Consider the following 18,334-nt stretch of genomic DNA (forward strand, 5'->3'; position numbering starts at 1 on the left):
AGAAAAATGAAGCAGAACCGTTTGGGGCCCCCGAAAACCCCCCAAATGGTTTTGGGCCCCCCCAATTTTTTTTTCGAAAGCCGCCCCCCCAGCATTTATTAATGCCCCCCCAGTTAATAATTTCTGTATCCGGCCCATTCTTCAGAGTATTCTTACTGACTAGACGATCAATCCTCCACAAATAGCGTGTTGTTTGGTTGACCTTTTTGATCACTCTTTCGGCGTTTTTGTTACCGGAGAGGTTTGCCTCCAAGATGGAACCCAGGTAGGTAATTTCCTCCTTTCTTGTGATAATATCATCACCCACTTTGATCGTGAAACTCTCAGCCTTGCTAAGGTTAGGACCCAAAGAGGATGGATTCAGTTTTACCTAGGTGACTTTTACTTGTAACAGAGTAGCTATTTCTCCATTGCAGTATTGATACTTTTAATTGAGTAAAACATGTGAATACTTTTTCCACCACTGCTGTTCATTTAATGATTCATTGGTTGTTGCACTGTTGTTCATTAATTTAATCATTTTGCTGGGGACCCACTGGAACTCTCTCAAGGACCCCTGGTGGGCCCCGGACCACCCAGTGAGAACCACTGACGTAATGAATTGCTTAGTGAACCATGTGCAGCTGTAGCCCCTCCCATTTGAACTCATGAATGGACGCCGGAGTCGGTAGCAGTGTTGCCATGTCCGCTTAGTATAAGCGACTTTGTTTTTCTGTAAAGTTGCTTGTTGTAAATATTGGTGGTGGTTGCGGTTAGTTGTTTATTTGGGCTTGTTTCTAAAGTATAGTTGTTTATTTGGGCTTTAAACCAGAGGTTCTCAAACATTTTCATGTCAATGACCCCAATGGCCCCAAATCAATATGTATTATTTGCCAGGGACCCCCAATCCCCCATACAAGATTTGTGTTGTACTTAAAATGTTTAAAAAATATTCCTATTAAAATTCAAAAAGTTTCTTCCAAGATTTTTTTGAAAATAGCAGATCCACAAATCTGAAGATCAGCTATTTTCAAATAGCCAATGTCAATGTACATGCTTAAAGGGCGAGGCGCGTTTCTTTTGGGCTTGTTTTCATAGACACGGTGGCTTGTTTCTCTCTCAATACCTGGCAACACTGGTCGGTAGTTAGTGTTACTTATTTACTGTTTAGTAGTCTAGTCTGTAAAGTATATTTCTTCCCCAACACTGGCAGGTCACTGAATGAATTCACATAAGAAGTAAACAGGTAAGAAACGAGCCATTGTGTGTTGTATACCACGTAGCCCTGAAACAGACTGTCATATCCTGTCATGACGAAACTTCAACCTGGTGTTTGCACTTTCTTCCTTTTTACCCCGTACATCTACATAAACGTTCAGATTTCAACTATAAAGTGCTTACCTCATTGCCATGGATGTTAAAAATATGTACGGGCCCTCAGAAGTACCCGTATATCCCGTATTGTTCAATAAAAAGCATTTTTTAAAATGCTAAAGTGTTATTATTATTACTGGCACACCATGCTGGCTGTCAGGCTACCCTTTTCAAGATTTGTACTGAAATAATTATTTACACAAGAGATTTGCTCTGGTTCCTCTGACATTGTAGCAGAAATAAAAAAGTAATACATTGATTGATTGATTGATGTAGTTTATTTAGAAAGACATGAGAATAGTACATGACAGTACATAACAGTACATGGAAGTACAAATTCACAATACAAGGTCTACTAAACTGGAAACCCTCATTAAGCATAACGCTTGTTTAAGATGAGAACCCCATGCACACAAATCATGATGAAATATAAGAGGCAGGCAGATATAGTACTATACAGAATGTCATACAATCAGCTTTACATATATGGCAGCAATAATAACGGAAGTTACGAATGTAACTATGGTTCTGTGAATTCCTGGATGACTGCCAGTAGGCAGTTACAGTAGTGAATAATGCCTCTCGCGCTCCGCGCAGGTCGAGTATTTATATAAAAAAAGTCATGTGACGCGTAGGCTACCTGTGCGTCTGCCGTCCCGGCTACATAAGCACATGATAGCCTGCGCGCGGCCTCTAAGAATCTTCTCGCCCTGAAAGATTCCGAGTGACCAGTATTACTGGCAGTCATCCAGGAATTCACAGAACCATAGTTACATTCGTAACTTCCGTTCTGTTTCATTCCCTCCTGACTGCCAGTAGGCAGTTACAGTAGTGGATGACTTATACCACAAGTGTCACGAGGAATTGCACCCACCTCCTAGTCTGCCGTAGCAGCCAGCGGCAGGATAGCTGACGCCAGTGAGGATCCAGAGGCCACGTCAAGGCGATAGAACCTCGAGAATGTGCAAGGCGCTGTCCAAGATGCCGCCGCACAGACGTCCGTCAGTGACACCCCCCTCATCGCCGCCCAGGACGTGGCTACGCCCCTGGTAGAATGGCAGATGACATTTGAAGGGGCAGGTTTACCGGCTACTTCATAAGCCTTTTTAATTGTGTCAACTACCCAGTGGGATAGCCGCTGTTTAGACAGTGCACATCCCCTATTCTTTCCGCCGTAGCAGACAAATAGCTGCTCTGAGCGTCTAATACTCTGCGTTGCCTGAATATACAGTCGCAACGCACGGACTGGACACAGTAAGTGGGCCCTTTCCTCCACCCCGGATGTAAACGGGGGAGGATGGAATGCCGCCAACTCTATGGCCTGATTAGTATGATTGGGGGGCAATACTTTAGGTAGGAATGAGACATTCGGCCAAAGTGTAACCCCAGAGTCGTTCGCCTTCCAATGAAGGCATACTGGACTAATAGAAAGTGCGTGGAGCTCACTCACACGCTTGGCTGTCGTGACTGCTAACAGAAACGCAGTCTTAATGGATAAAGAGCTCAAGGACGACCCCGCCATAGGCTCAAAGGGCGCCCGGCTCAATGCCTGCAGGACCAGAGGCAGGTCCCAAGTTGCAGCACGCCCCACCCTAGGGGGGCGTAACCTCTTGGCACCACGCAGAAACTGTGTCACCCAGTAATGCGCACCAACTGACCTGCCATCAATATGGCTATGATTAAAGGATATAGCGGCCGTGTGTACCCTCAACGTGGAGGCCGCACGGCCGGCATCAAGTAGACACTGTAAATAATGTAATACATGTTGTACAGGGCAAGAGACTGGGTCTAGACCCCTGTCGCTGCACCATGATGAGAACGCAGCCCAGCAATTAGAGTACACCAACCTTGTGGAAGGGGCTCTTGCATTCCGCAAAGTCTCACATATTGAGGGGTCAAGCACACTCAAGAGTGACTGATCCCTCTCAATGGCCATACCCAAAGCTGAAGGAGGCTCGTGATGGATGCCATACCTTCCCGTCCAGCTGGGACAGGAGGTCCATCCTCACTGGAAGCTGCCAAGGATCCCCGTCCAATAGACTGAGGAGCGTTGAATACCATATTCTCGAGGGCCACTTGGGGGCCACCATGAGAACTCTGTGATCTGACAATCTCACCCTGTGAAGCACAGGCAACAACAGGGGGATCGGAGGAAACGCATACAGGAGCGCCCTCGGCCAGATGTTGGCGAGAGCGTCCATCCCAAGCGGGGCACTGGACTCTGCCAGGCTGAACCACAGAGGACAATGAGTTGTGCCCTTTGAGGCAAACAGATCTACACGGGCTACCCCGTACCGATCCCAAATCAACTGTACCACCTGGGGGTGCAATCTCCACTCCCCAGAGGGCAGTCTCTGACGAGACAGATAATCTGCCACAGAGTTTACTCTGCCTGGCAGGTGCATTGCCCTCATAGAGGAAAATAGAGGATAAGCCCATGTCCACAGTCGCTGGGCTTCCCTCAGGGACTCCAGAGACCTGGTCCCTCCTAGATGGTTGACATGAAACACCACTGAGGTGCTGTCTGTCCGAATGAGCACATGCTTCCCCCTGAGAAAGGGTAAGAAGTGCTTCAGCGCCAAGGAAACAGTCCGGAGTTCTAGCACATTGATATGGCGTCCTCTCCACCGAGAGCACCATACCCCCTGGACTGACCTCTTCTGCCATACCGCGCCCCAACCTTGAAGCGAGGCATCTGTTGTCACTACCTCTCGTCTCGCCGGGACTGAGCCGAGAGGAACCCCATGCAGCAGGAATGCATTGTCCCGCCACCGGCGGAGATAACCAAGGCACCTGCGAGTGACTTTGACCTTGACCCCCCTGTGCAGGCAGGGGTCCATGCGAAGGCCATTGAACCACCTCTGTAGTGGGCGTAGATGTAACAGCCCCAGAGGAGTGATCGCTGAGACTGAGGTCAGCATGCCAAGCAGTCTGAGCCATGTTAGGACAGTCAACATTGCCCCCAGGCGGAAAGACCGCAGGAGGTTGTGTATCTTCTCTACCCTCTGTGTAGTCGGTCATGCCTGCATCGATACCGATGCTAGGGACATGCCGATGAAGGTGGTCTGTTGTGTCGGAACCAACGAGCTCTTCTCGAGGTTCACCGACATGCCCAGTGCCTCGATGTGAGCGAGGACCCTGGATGTCACCTGTTCCGCCTCCCTGAAAGAGGGGGCGCAGATGAGCCAATCGTCGAGGTAGGGAAGTATCTTCACTCCTGACAGGCATAGCGATGTTAAGGCTGCCCTCATACACCTTGTGAAGATGCGGGGAGCTAGAGACAGGCCGAACGGCAGAACGGCAAACTGGTAGACTTGGCCTTGAAAGGCAAAGCGGAGGTATTTTCTGTGCTCTGGGTGTATAGGCACATGAAAATACGCGTCCCTCAGATCTATTGAGGTGAACCTCAATAGATCTCCCCCTGTGTGATCGTCTGCAGGACGTCGACTGTGCGAAGCATCCGAAACGGAAGGACCTTGAGGTACACGTTCAACCTTCTTAGGTCTAGTATAGGCCTGAGAGACCCGTCTTTCTTTGGGATGAGAAAGTAAGTTGAGTAGAACCCCTCGTTCTGTGAACGTGGGTGAACTACTGTTATGGCTCGTTTGTCCAAGAGCTTGGCCACCTCTTGGGCCAAACACTGGGCCTTCACGGGGTCTGTGACCGAGGTCACCCTGACCCCTGAAGGTGGTGGGGGTCAGTGGCGGAACTGCAACCTGTAACCTTGAGACATTGTTGTCAAGACCCATGCATCCTTGGCATGGTCTGCCCAATAATTCAGGTGCTGCTGTGAAAATCTTCCCGCCGCCGGCCCCCGACCCTCAGGCTGTGCCTGGAGGGTTATTTGGGGGCTTGGGGGGGCACTGGTTATGCCATTGCCCACGCTGGGGCTGGCGACTGATGTTGCCATCTGCCTGCAGCCGCCTGGTCCCGTTGCCAGGGCTGCGGCTGAGGACTCAGGTAGCCCGAGCGTCGCGGGTCCCGCGCGCCACGTGGCTTAGAGGGTCGAACGGGGGGGGCCATCATGCCTCTACCCCGTTGACCCCAGGCTTCTGAAGCCTGTCGTGACTGCCGCCTACGTTCTAGTGCTTTGTCTGCCTCTGGCCCAAACAACTGGCCCGGCACAACAGGGAGCTTCCGTAGCGCCTTTCTGCATTCGTCAGACATAGGCGCCTGAGCAAGCCACACCTGACGTCGTGTCACGACCAGGGTGGACATCAAACGGCCAAGTTCACTTGACATTAAGCCGAAGGTCTCAAGAGCCACATCGTTAATGTCGCCCAACTCACTCCCTGGTTGCCCGCTCTCTAAGATCTTGGACTGGGCGAGGAGGAGCACAGAGAGAGAGTTTCCCATACGGGCCATGCAGGCAGCGGAATCATATGCCTTCGACAGAAGGCCATCAGTGACCCGGCACTGCGAGCTGGGACAGCGGGCTGCGTTCTTCAGAGCCTCATCCGGAGGGAGAACCAGCGCCGCAATGCACTGGTCCACAGGAGGTATGTGAACCAGTCCATGTTTTTCTGCCTCACTCATGGAGGCCAGGGCTCTTGCATCCTTGCCTCGGTGGGCAGGTGCGCCTGGATCAGCCCAACACTGCTTCAGCTGACTTAAGTAGTGAGGCGAGGGTGGGACAGCAAAGGGTGGAGCCGCAGCAACCCGTCGGAAGAACGGGTTTCTCACAACCTGAGCGGCCGGTGGCTCATCCAAACCGACCTTAGCCAGGGCAGCACGCAGCGTTGCACGCAACGCGCAGGGCCCATCTCCTAGCTCAGTGCTTCCCGAGCTCCTGCGGGAAGTCTCTGAGCCATCCTCAGCCTGCACACTCCCAGGCTGGGGAGTACCCTGAGACCCCCGTTCGGGGGAAGGGTCATACCTGGGGCTATAACCCCCGTCATGGAACTCAGAGTCTGAAGCTCTAGTTGACAGGACGTCAGCATTGTCTTCCTCCGATTCCCAGGCCGCCTGGCGTGGGGGAGGTGCTAGAGGCAGGCGAGGCGGTGGCTGCACCATTGCCTTCAGGCGCTCTATTTCAGCTCGCAAATCGTCCATTTCATGGCGATATGGAGCCTTGTCAGCCCCCGCCGACCTCTTCGGGGCAGGGTGACCGCGCTCGCCATGAGACCCGTGTTTGCGCTTCGCCTTCCCACCGGAAGGGACCCCAGAGGGTGGAAGGTCTCCCCTGTAAAGGAGGTTCTCCACCCCCTGCAGCCTGGCCTCTCTCACAGAGAGTGGCAGGATGCTACAATTCATGCATGCCTGGTCAGTCAGAGCTTCCTTGAGATGACCGATACCCAAGCATGATGGACACAATTCATGGCCGTCCTCGACCTGAAGGTGAACCTTACAGGACGAACACTCCATATCGAGTCAGTTGTGTAGCCAGGCAATACCAACGAGAGCTGTACAATTACCGAACGCGTTAGTAACCTCCAGCAACAATCACAAAGTGTAGCTAATCAGTCAGGCTAAAGTAGCTTGCTGTTAGCTCATCAGGCTAGGAAATCTGAACACTAACCAGAACGTCCAGCAGATTTGATATTCACCTTCAACAGTTTAGAACAGCTTAAATGTCAATCAGGTGTTTAACCAGGCAATCAGCAGCCACAGTACGCGTCAGGAACTTCCAGTAACTTTTAATTAATTGATTATTATTATTATTTTCAATCAATTTAATTTTTCAAATTAATTAAACTTTTTAATTAATTTAACCTTTAATTAATCAAACAAGCTATTATAGCCAGGTAAATCAGGCGAGTGCTGTGGGCAGCCCACAGCACGCGACCGACACCCAGTGTGGAGGATCACTCTCACAACACTCTGTGTAAGACAGTGTGTGTGTAGCTGGTGAACGAGCCACGCTCGAAAATCCTCCCGATAGATAAAGAAAAGAGAGGAGGAGATAGTTTGACAACCACAGCCTTAAGAGGGCAATAAATTGCGCTCTCGACAACTGTCACAGGCAGGATGTCAACTCACCAAACAACACGTAGTGTCTTTCTCTCTTTGGACCTGCAAAACAAAGAACCGATGCACGGATTCTTCAGAGCAATACTTACCCGCGATGCACGCCAGGTAGCGAGAAGTTCAAAGAGGCCGCGCGCAGGCTATCATGTGCTTATGTAGCCGGGACGGCGGACGCACAGGTAGCCTACGCGTCACATGACTTTTTTTATATAAATACTCGACCTGCGCGGAGCGCGAGAGGCATTATTCACTACTGTAACTGCCTACTGGCAGTCAGGAGGGAATGAAACAGAACAGTGTTTATGTGACCCTAGGATCTTCAGAAATCAAATAAAAATACCAAACAAATCATCCTACATCTGCCATGGCTCGGGGAAAGTCCCCTAACCTGTATTGTTGTGTTTTATGGTTGCAGGTTTAAAGATGAAAGCAGTGCTGGTTGTGCATGGTGGGGCATGGGCCATCCCAGAAGAACTGTCCAAGGCCTCTGTAGAAGGAGTGCAGAGTGCAGCGCGTCAAGGTTTCTCAGTGCTGAAGAATGGAGGCTGTGCTCTGGATGCTGTTGAGGTGGCTGTGAGGGCAATGGAGGATAACACAGCATTTGATGCAGGTATAAGGCATAATATATGACACAGAATTATTCAAAATTTCCAACCATTATTTAGCATAAATTAACCACTTTAAACCTGCCATCTCTATTTTGGCCATGTCATTATGGGCAAATTACATTATTACAATAATGTACAATCATGTACATAGGAGTATTTTCTGAAACCTATTGGTGTTCAGTAGAACCTAAATCTCATAAGTTGAGTTTGATAACGAAACAAAACTAAAGGTCTATTGATAAAGCACTTTTGAAAAGCCATTGTGCCAAAGCACAGAAGCAGGAAGAGGGGAAAAAAAGTGAACTTAATAAAATAGGTTGGATGTATTAGAAAAGAAAAGAGCAATACAAAAAGGAAAAAAATAAGAAGTTCAAAGTAATAAAAACAAAAAGTGTGTAAAGGAAGTGTGGCACCTTGCTGTGGAGAATGAGATCAAGACAGTCTTTTTGATGAGGTGTAAAGCAAAAGGTGTTTTATTGCGGGTGCAGGGAATGGGATCGAGGGAGTTGCTGTGGCTGCAACTCTCGTAGAATCTGAGTGGGTGTTTCTATTGCACGGAGTGAGAGTGACGGTAAACCTGAGGAAGACACAGAAGGCAGGGGATGAAATATACAGACAGAAGGGTGATCCAAGTACGACTTCCAATCTCCCACTGTAGCAGTTCAATCCCCAGGGTTTACACTAACATGTTTATCCGCCTTCCAGGAGAGGCTCCGTACCAAAGAGACAGGATTTACTGTAAGCCTGATTCATACTTAGTTGCACATTGTGTCTCGCACTGAAGATAGCAGATCTACAAGCTCACGATGCATCACAGCCCAACGGGTAGTGAGCTTGTAGAGAAGACCTTCTATTTTCGGTGCGAGACACTGGTGCGCAACAAAGTATAAATAAGGTGTTGGAGTCAATCCACTGGTCACAGTCTGTGATCTAAATCCAAGTTCAAAACCATTTTCATTCTCTCTCTCTCTCTCTCTCTCTCTCCTCACTTTAGAGGTCAGTTTGTTGTCCTCCTCAACCTCAGCCTTGCTCACCTGTGCTCTCTACAGGCTGAGTTCAGAATTGCATACTTGTATATTATTCATACCAAATCTGGCCTAAAAGTAGGACTGTCAGGGCCGGACTTACCGTTGGGCTAGGGTGGGCTGCAGTCCATGGGCCTCCAACTGGGGGGGGCCTCCGATTTTTTTGGTGAAAAAAAAAAATTCAAATCAAATTGTTTTTTTTCTAACCTTAAACCGAAATAAAGAAACCAAAAACAAAACAAAAAACTAACCCAATCCGCCCAAAACCGCAAAAAATGTGGGGGTCCGCGTGTGTCCCGCGAATGGGGGCCTCGAAAATTACTCTAGCCCATGGGCCTCAACTCTTATAAATCCGGCACTAGGACTGGCAATGTATATTACAGTATATCGATATCTTGCAGTGGTGGAAAGTAACTAAGTACATTTACTTAAGTACTGTACTTAAGTACAATTTTGAGGTATTTGTACTTTACTTGAGTATTTCCAATTTCCAATACTTTTACTTCTACTCCACTACATCTCAGAGGCAAATGTTGTACTTTTACTCCACTACAATTATTTGAAAACTTTAGTTACTAGTTACTTTTCAGATATAAACTATGATATAATGAAACATACATTAACCACTTTAGCCCTATTCTATACCTAGGCTATTTGAAAATAGCAGATCTACAAGCTCACAACGCGTCGCATCGCGACGCGTTGTGAGCTTGTAGATCGGCTATTTTCAAATATTTAGTACTTTTATTTTTGGTACTTTAAGTACATTTTGATGCCAATACTTTTGTACTTTTACTCAAGTTCATTTTTAATTTTGGACTTTTACTTGTAACAGAGTATTTTTATATTGCAGTATTGGTACTTTTACTTAAGTAAATAATTTGAGTACTTTTTCCACCACTGATATCTTGATATGAGACTCACTCACTATGTTATACAAGACCAGGAGACCTGGTTCTGCCAGACCCAGAATTTGTCCATATTATATGGTCAAAAAAGGGACAAGATGGACATACTTTTATGCCCATGTATGGACGAAATGGGTCAAAGCCTCATGTAGGCCGACCCCTTGGGTCTGGCAAATATGTCTGGGATTTTGGATATCATCATATCACGATGTTGTCTTTTCCTGGTTTTAAAGCCTGGTTTTGACTTATATTTAACCCATTAAGACCTGGAACTGTGTCATTTTTTGATTTGAGTTAAAAAGCATTATTTTACACTTTGGGCTATTCAAAAATAGCAGATATACAAGCTCATAGCGCGGCACCGAGTGCCGCGCTATGAGCTTGTAGATCTGCTATTTTTGAAAAATCGTGAAAATGTGTGCAAATCTTTGAAATATATATATTTTTAAAGCGAACATTTTTAACTCAAATCTTTCTGGGGGGTCCCTGGAACAAAATATTTTCATGGGGTCCATGGCCAAATACATATAATTTTGGGGGTCCTTGACATGAAAAAGATTGAGCACCACTGATATAGAAACATACGTTTTTCAGAAAACTGTTGAGATTTAGGAGACATATAGAATCGGCTTCAGGTCTCAATGGGTTAAAGTGATGTAATTTCTTAACTTACCTGACTGTTTTATATCAGTTCTAATATTTGCCTTTAGTTTACACATTTAGTTATATAGACATTATTGATGATTATTTATAAACTAAATTCATTGTGTAAATATTAATTGAAAGCACCAATTGTCATCCCCACAATATCGTATCGATAACGAGGTATTTGGTCAAAGATATTGTTTATTTGATTTGTCCATATCGTCCAGCCCTGTCTAAAAGTAGTATGTAGTATCCAGTATGTCATATGAGTATTTCTGAATGATTTCAGCCATTTGGATTCCATAGAAGCCAGCATGTCTTCTATGGAAGCATGTTGCGCACCGGAAATAGCCGATCTACAAGCTCTCAATGCGTCGCAAACGCATTGAGAGCTTGTAGATCGGCTATTTTTGGTTATTATTTTAAGATTAGAGCATTTGAAGTGGTCACCCCCACAATGCAACACGGCTGTTTCTGATTGCGTTTTCAAAACAATGGACCCTTTCCACAGTCGTGTCACAATAGTAGGTTCAAGACAGCTGCAGCTAATACAATTTATAATAATCAGTCAGATTGGTTTAGGTATGCCAAAGAGTAATCACTGACAATGGTGATGACTGTTCTCTCAATGCTTGCTAATAACTAAATTCAATGTACCCACAGCCATAATGAATAGTGTATCTGCAGCTGTATTTAACCTGTTATGACACTGATAAAGCGGGCAGCAAAAACAGTGCCTGCAACTTCAGAAATAAAAACTCTGCACAAACCTTCTTTGCCACCTCTGTGATTCATTGTGACGTGACTATGTAGTACACTACATGGCAATGAGCGTATAATGGATATTATACTGCAGAGCAGCATGTACAGTACTGTAGTATACAGTACATTACTGGTGCAGTTTACAAGTAGACATTTTGAGGTGGGGGTCCGCGGCCAAATACATATCTAAACATTTTTTAGAAGATTTCTTTTTCTAAATCCTAACAGTATGTTGCTATATCAGTGGTGCTCCAACTTTTCCATGTCAAGGACCCCCAAAATGATATGTATTTGGCCGTGGACCCCCATCTCAAAATATGTTGTGCCAGGGACCCCCAGAAGCACTGATCGGAGTAAAAACAAATCGCTTTAAAACAACATATATATATTTAAAGATTTGCACACATTTTTCACGACTTTTCAAAAAATAGCAGATCTACAAGCTCATAGCGTGGCACTCGGTGCCGCACTATGAGCTTAAATATCCGCTATTTTTGAATAGCCAAAGAATAGCGAAAAAATCTTAAAACGACACAGATGCGTTCCCGGTCTTAATGGATTAAGCAAATCAGCATGAAACACTTGTCAGAGCTGTTGCTTCAGTCTGCAGAATGGAGCTCAGGGGCCAAAGCATGAGAGGAGTATGAAGGGTGTAACCTTGTTCTTGGACTCCAGCTGATGAACGTGACATCTCCATTGCAGGCCATGGATCAGTTCTAAACGCCGATGGGGAAGTGGAGTTGGATGCCATAATCATGGACGGGAGGACGCTTGCCAGTGGAGCCGTGTCCTCAGTGAAGAACATCGCAAACCCTGTGTCACTCGCGCGGGCTGTGATGGAGAAGGTGCTATTGTCCATAATGTTTCACTTCCTCAACAAAGTGGGGGTAGGGGGAGGTATATTGGCAAGTTACTGACGCACTGATTTCCTTTGGGATAACATTTGTAATGTTGAGGTAAATTAAATTGTTTAATGTAAGTACTATTTCTTCCTGGGCATTAAAACCAACTAGATCACCGAACCATGATCTAACTCTCAAGTATGTCATCTTGCCCTGAAGATGGCGTACATCTATCTACATGGCATTCAAATAATTATCCAATGTGATTATGGGCAGATCTATGTCAAAATTGAAAGACAACTGAATCAACTTTTGCACTTTGTTGTGTCAGACATTTATGGAATCATAGAACTTTTGTTTGTAGTTATACAGTGCACTGCACAAATGAATACATACATTCCTAAAATATAGGGCAGTCATGCTCTCATTGAGTATGACTTGCATACTTGACATCACTGCTGACTATTTTCCAAAGCATACCATTGTTTGACTTTCAAGGGAGCTATTGCTATCCATTCACTTCAGTGCAATATGAACATCAACTTGAAACTTGTTTGAAATAGGTAATACAACACACTGGCTCTTGTGCCACCTTTTATTTTAGCTTAAAGTGACATTAACCCATTGAAACCGGGAAAGCATCTGTGCCATTTTAGAGTGTGTGTGTCACGGGGCAGCCCGTGCCCTATACATAGACACACTAAGAGGGAAGGGACTATTTGTAGCATATGATTTTTACCTGTATTCAATGTAGAAATGACACAGACTTCAGGGGTTCAGACTTTGTTTATTTAAACACTGTGTATTGGAACTGATCTGAAATGTTTGTTTGTCACCTGGTCTTTCCTCTGCAGTACTGGCACCCTCTGAATCTGACTGGTAACTGCCGAAACAGAGCAGGCTAGTCAATTGGGTTTAAGAAGGGGTGGAACGTGCCATGTACTGTAGAGGAGGAGGGGTGTTGGACAATGTTAAGGAGTAAAGTATTTCTATGTCTTTTTGAAGTAAATGCAAACCCAAAATGGTGTTTAGTTTAAAGTACAACATCTATTTATGTGGTAGGTTATTTATTCATCAGATAGTTGTAAGCTTGTAGATAAGCTAATTTTGAGGTTAATTGTTTCTGTGCTTGTGGTAGGATCCACTCCCTATTTAAGGGAGGCTGCAAGTGACAGTCAGTTAGTTGAACTTGGCAAGCAAAGCGTTAACAGCCGTGAGACAGAGCTGCCAGGGCCCTTAGTTAAGGGATAGCCTGTATATGCAGTCACTGTATGGTTTGTTGTCTTTAGTTATGCTTTAAGTAATTCTATAATTGTGTAAGTCTATTTTTCCACGTTTTATTTATTTTTCATTATCTACCTGCGGCATATTGGACTGTTTCCCGGAGAATAAAACTCAACGATCTGCAAATTCTGAACTTGTTCGTTTTTGGAGCCTTGGCCGCTTGGTCAACCTTTACAGTGTGTGTCACGTATTTTTCAAAAATAGCAGATATACAAGCTCATAGCGCATCACTTCGTGCCGCGCTATGAGCTTGTAGAATCGGCCTCAGGTCTAATGCATTTTACAGCACAATAAATACATATGTGTGAATATGCTGTCATGGAACGATCTGTAAAAAAAAAAAGGTCACTGCATGGAGAGACGATTGATTGATGATTTCCTTTTGTTTGCTACCAGACTGACCACGTCATGCTGACCGGCAGAGGAGCAAACCTGTTTGCAGAGAGAGTTGGTATCCATACAGTTCCTACAGAGACCCTGGTGACGGAATATGAGAGAAAGGAGTGGGAAAAACACAAGAAGTATATGACTGGAGTGAAGGAACTTTTTAATTCTCAGCGGTATGTATCTGCATTGTTGTATTTGATTGACTTTTTCCTGTTATAAAGTAGGCCTACCAACATGATTTGAGACCCTCAGTTACCTCTGTGCCATTGTGTAAATACTTATACAACTTTGAGGGTTCGATGGATTGAGGATCTAGTTGTCTTTATGACAGAGTAGCCCTGCCTGTAGCTCAGATGCCTAATATATCCCTTGGCCGAGGGGAATTTGGCTGAGCGGCACTGCAGTTGTTTGGTTAAAAAAATGTTGTACCCATTTACACCGGGAACGCATCTGTGTCATTTTAGATTTCTTTGGCTATTAAAAAAAAAGCAGATCTATAAGCTCATATCGCGGCACCGAGTGTCGCGTTGCGAGCTTGTAGATCTTCAATCGTGAAAATTGGTGCAAATCTTTGAATATATGTTTTTAAAAAAAAAAAATTAACTCAAATCTTTGCTTCTTGGAGATTCTACAAATGTCTTCTAAATCCTAACGGTTAAAAAAAGAAAAAACTTATGTTGCTATGATGATCAGTGGTTCCTTTTTCATGTCAAGGACCACCCAAAATGATATGTATTTATCCGCGGACCCCCCATCTCAAAATATTTTGTTCCAGGGACCCCAGAAGCAAAGTAAAAAATGTATATATAATTATATTCAAAGATCTGCACACATTGTCACGATTTCTTTAAAAAAAAAGCAGATCTACAAGCTCATAGCGAGTGCCGCGCTATGAGCTTGTATATCTGCTATTTTTGAATGGCCAAAGAAATCCAAAATGACACAGATGTCAGTTCTCGGATTGAATGGGTTAAGTTAATTTGTAAATGTATTTGTTTGCATTCCAGGGGCCATGATACCGTGGGTGCAGTTGCTGTTGACTGTTCTGGTAATGTTGCTTGTGCAACATCAACTGGAGGGATAAGGAATAAAATGGTTGGCAGAGTAGGAGATTCTCCTGTCATTGGTATTACTCTTATCTGTTCTTATCTGTTTTTATTAGCCTTATCTGTTCCGTCCCCATTTGCCTATTTATGAGTTTATGGTGGTGCCCTGGCAACAACAGCATCAGTTATTAGATAGATTTCAAATCTTAGTTGTGAGAAAGCAGCATCCTTAACATTGCCTTGGCAAAGCAGTTTTTATCCTAACAATTTAAGGTTTCAATCATAGGTGTCTTTTTAGTTGTCCCAGTAAGTTCTCTTGGTATAGGTGTTGGTGGGGTCTGTAAAGGTCTAATCACCTTTAGAACCAATATATCTGTTTGGCTCCATCCCTTGGTAGATTAAGTTTAATCACCTTTAGAATCTTTTTGCCTCCGTTCCTAGGCAGATTACACGATAGACGGTGATCAGTGGTGATCTATTTGTTATCCACATCCAACTAGCTGTGGTATATTTTGACATTTCTTATGGATGTTAAAGTCGCGGCTTCATGAGATGCTGGAGCACAGTGATACACTTAGCTGGACCTGTACATTTCTGATATGCCCAGGGAGTGAGATTGTAGACACTGCAAAAGGCACAAAACTCTTTCCTATTTGTTGTTGTGCACCCCAAGTTTTATTTTTATTTTCTTATGAATAACCGTTGTAATAACAATGAAATTTAACTGAATAAATCTTGAGGTATCCCGCTGAAGTGTGGCCTTTCTTCTGCAAATAAGGTTCTGGAGGATATGCAGACAACCATAGCGGTGCAGTATCTTGTACTGGCCATGGGGAGTCCATTCTTAAAGTCACTTTGGCCAGGCTCATCCTTTTCCACGTGGAGCAAGGCTGAGTATCACACTGTTTGGTTGTTGTTGTGCACCAGTGTCATGTGCTGAAAATGGTGGATCTGCAAGCTAACAATGCATTGTGAGCTTTTAGATTGACTATTTCCAGCTAGGGTTGGGATCCGGAATTGGGGGAACCGGATCCAACATTGAGGACCGTTTGGAACCGTTTCTGGAGCCATTTTGATCACACTGTCAGAGCTGGTATGTGGACTTCACGTCTGCTATACAATTACAATACCGGTGGTTCTCAAACTTTATAATTTCAAGGACCAACCATAAATCTCAGAGTATCATTTGGAACCACCTATAGGAATCGTTAAAGGGAACCGTTAAGGAATCTGACCGTAAGAAGGAATCGTTAAGTAACCGGAATCGTTAAAATCCTAAAGGATCCCAACCCTATTTCCAGTATGTGACATCAGTGCACAACTAAGTATGAATCAGGCTTAAATAAATAAATAGTTACTAAATAAAGAAACCCTTTTCCCTGAGTGATGTTCTTTGTTTTTCCTTCCTTCCCACAGGTAAAGAGGTGTCCCAGGCTGTGGAACTGTCACTGAGGTACATGGATGATCGGGTCCAGGGTGGAGGCGGTGCCATAGCGGTGACTCCATCAGGGGAGTGGGCGATCAACTTCACCACAGAGCGAATGGCTTGGGCCGCAGTGGAAAATGATGTGTTGTCGTATGGATTAGACCCAAATGAAAAGCTTAAAGAGGAATTGCAGTGATTTCTTTGACAGCATTCAGTTTTATTTTTTAATTAATTAATTATTTTTTTACCATGTTAAATGGAGATATATTCCTGAATTGTAGTTTAGAATTATGTCACTTAGTGAGATCCCATTGATTGATTGAATACTTTATTAGTCAGAAATGTAGACCGCACGAGTACAGTCAGACATTTAGGCTAAAAGGACAACACAAAAACGTCCTGGGCACTTGTTTCCATTGTGGTCCTATGTATTCAATACATACTGTAGCATAAAAATAACAAAATAATACATGTCATCAACAAATATAAAACACTATATGTACAAAGAAGAAAATGAGGGGGAAAGGAAAAAGAATTCCCCCTCCTTTCTATGGAAAATGTGTTTACCTTCCCTTTGGTCTCCTGGAAGATGGATTTTCAGGCCTGTTTTGAAAGCCAGTTATCCAATTTTTTTAAAGGGACAGTGTCAGGGCATTCCACATTTTGGTGGCAGAGTAGTAGAATGAGAATTTTCCCATGCTTGGTCTATGTGTAAGGTGATACTTTCTATTTTGGAAGTGGTATAATATAATATAATACGTGAATGGGTGTAACATTTTTATGAGACACACTGGAGAAGCTACTGATCTGATTTGTCATCCTCTCCTCCTTCGCTTCTCAACTGTATGAGATTCAAAGCATAGTTTTTCTACTTTCTGTATTCTGTCAGGTTGCATAATAATGTATATTATTAGCCTTCTGTCTAAAGTGTAATATAAATGAGTCATTCAATGAGCAACTGGAGCTTTGAAGTATTAGTATAAACAAACATGTTTGATAACTTTACACCGTATTAACTGCTGCTTGAGACGGGAGGGGCATAGTACATCTTCTGAGTTAAATGAACATTGAGAATATACTGTGATGTTGGACCTTCAAATGAGTTAATGGGGGGGAAAACTCATTTTTTAAAACTTTTTATGAGACTCCACACTGGAGAAATCGGATTATTCTTCTTCTGCTGCTGCTTGATAACTAATCTATTATGTATAAAGTATGCCATGCAACGCCATTGCTTGTGGTTTTACGATAATCTTGTCTTTAAAACGGTAAATATAAAAACTGAAAACGTTTGCTTGGCCTGTTTTGTTCACTGGATTTGGGGGAATTATACTGCCTCCCTGAGGTAAACCGGAGGCACTGCATTTTTGTGTTTTAGACAGCATTGGTTGTCAAAAGTGGGTCCTTGGGGGGATACCACCAGGGGGTTCCCAGCTAATATAGCGTAACAATCATTTTAACCACTTTAATATATATATTTTATACTTTTTAGCTATTCAAAAATAGCAGATATACAAGCTCAGCGCGGAGAACCACTGTTTTAGAGCGCAAGGGTTGAGGCGCCAGCTGTATCCTACACATCTGCATACCTGCCAAGTGACCACAACCCAGTCTTTGATTGCAAAGCATGACAGGAATGACGATAGGAAACACCATAGATGACAGGGAGGGACCAGGAAGCACGATACTGTAGATGACATACAGTCTTACCAAACATTCTACGAGACCACTCTAATTCACTTAAAGTGCATACATTATTCAATATTTCTCTTTTTGATGTGGTTTCACATTTTCAGGCACATTCTGTAATTTTCAATGGTGCAAATGTCTTTTCAAATGACATGAAACCAACATGACAAAAACAAATGTACATTTTAACAAACCTGATACGTGCCTTTAAAATATTTATTTATTTGAATTGTTTTTACTCTGTGCCTGCACCCAGATTCACTCTGTCATTGAAAGCAAACAGAGGTTTAGTAATGTCATTAAAATATATATCCATTCTCATATTGCCATCAACCAAAATTATACAGGTTGTGTTTAATCAAGCACTTTTGCTAGATTAAACTGTTGGATTA

The 18,334-nt window shown here is 44.1% G+C and overlaps 1 protein-coding gene across 1 annotated transcript; it reads left to right on the forward strand.

Moving 5' to 3' along the window:
• Nucleotides 1-1,117: 1,117 nt before the first annotated feature.
• LOC308100249 (isoaspartyl peptidase/L-asparaginase) lies at nucleotides 1,118-17,204 on the forward strand. The gene is made up of 7 exons (XM_080449220.1): nucleotides 1,118-1,225; nucleotides 7,736-7,930; nucleotides 11,971-12,113; nucleotides 13,791-13,954; nucleotides 14,789-14,907; nucleotides 15,606-15,716; nucleotides 16,244-17,204. The coding sequence occupies exons 2-7, from the start codon at nucleotides 7,744-7,746 to the stop codon at nucleotides 16,447-16,449; spliced, it is 930 nt and encodes a 309-aa protein (XP_080305346.1). The 5' UTR covers nucleotides 1,118-1,225; nucleotides 7,736-7,743; the 3' UTR covers nucleotides 16,450-17,204.
• The last annotated feature ends 1,130 nt before the right edge of the window (nucleotides 17,205-18,334 follow it).

Source organism: Gymnoscopelus braueri (assembly GCF_963280865.1).
Source record: "Gymnoscopelus braueri genome assembly, chromosome: 14".
In the NCBI taxonomy this organism is placed as follows: Eukaryota; Metazoa; Chordata; class Actinopteri; order Myctophiformes; family Myctophidae; genus Gymnoscopelus; species Gymnoscopelus braueri.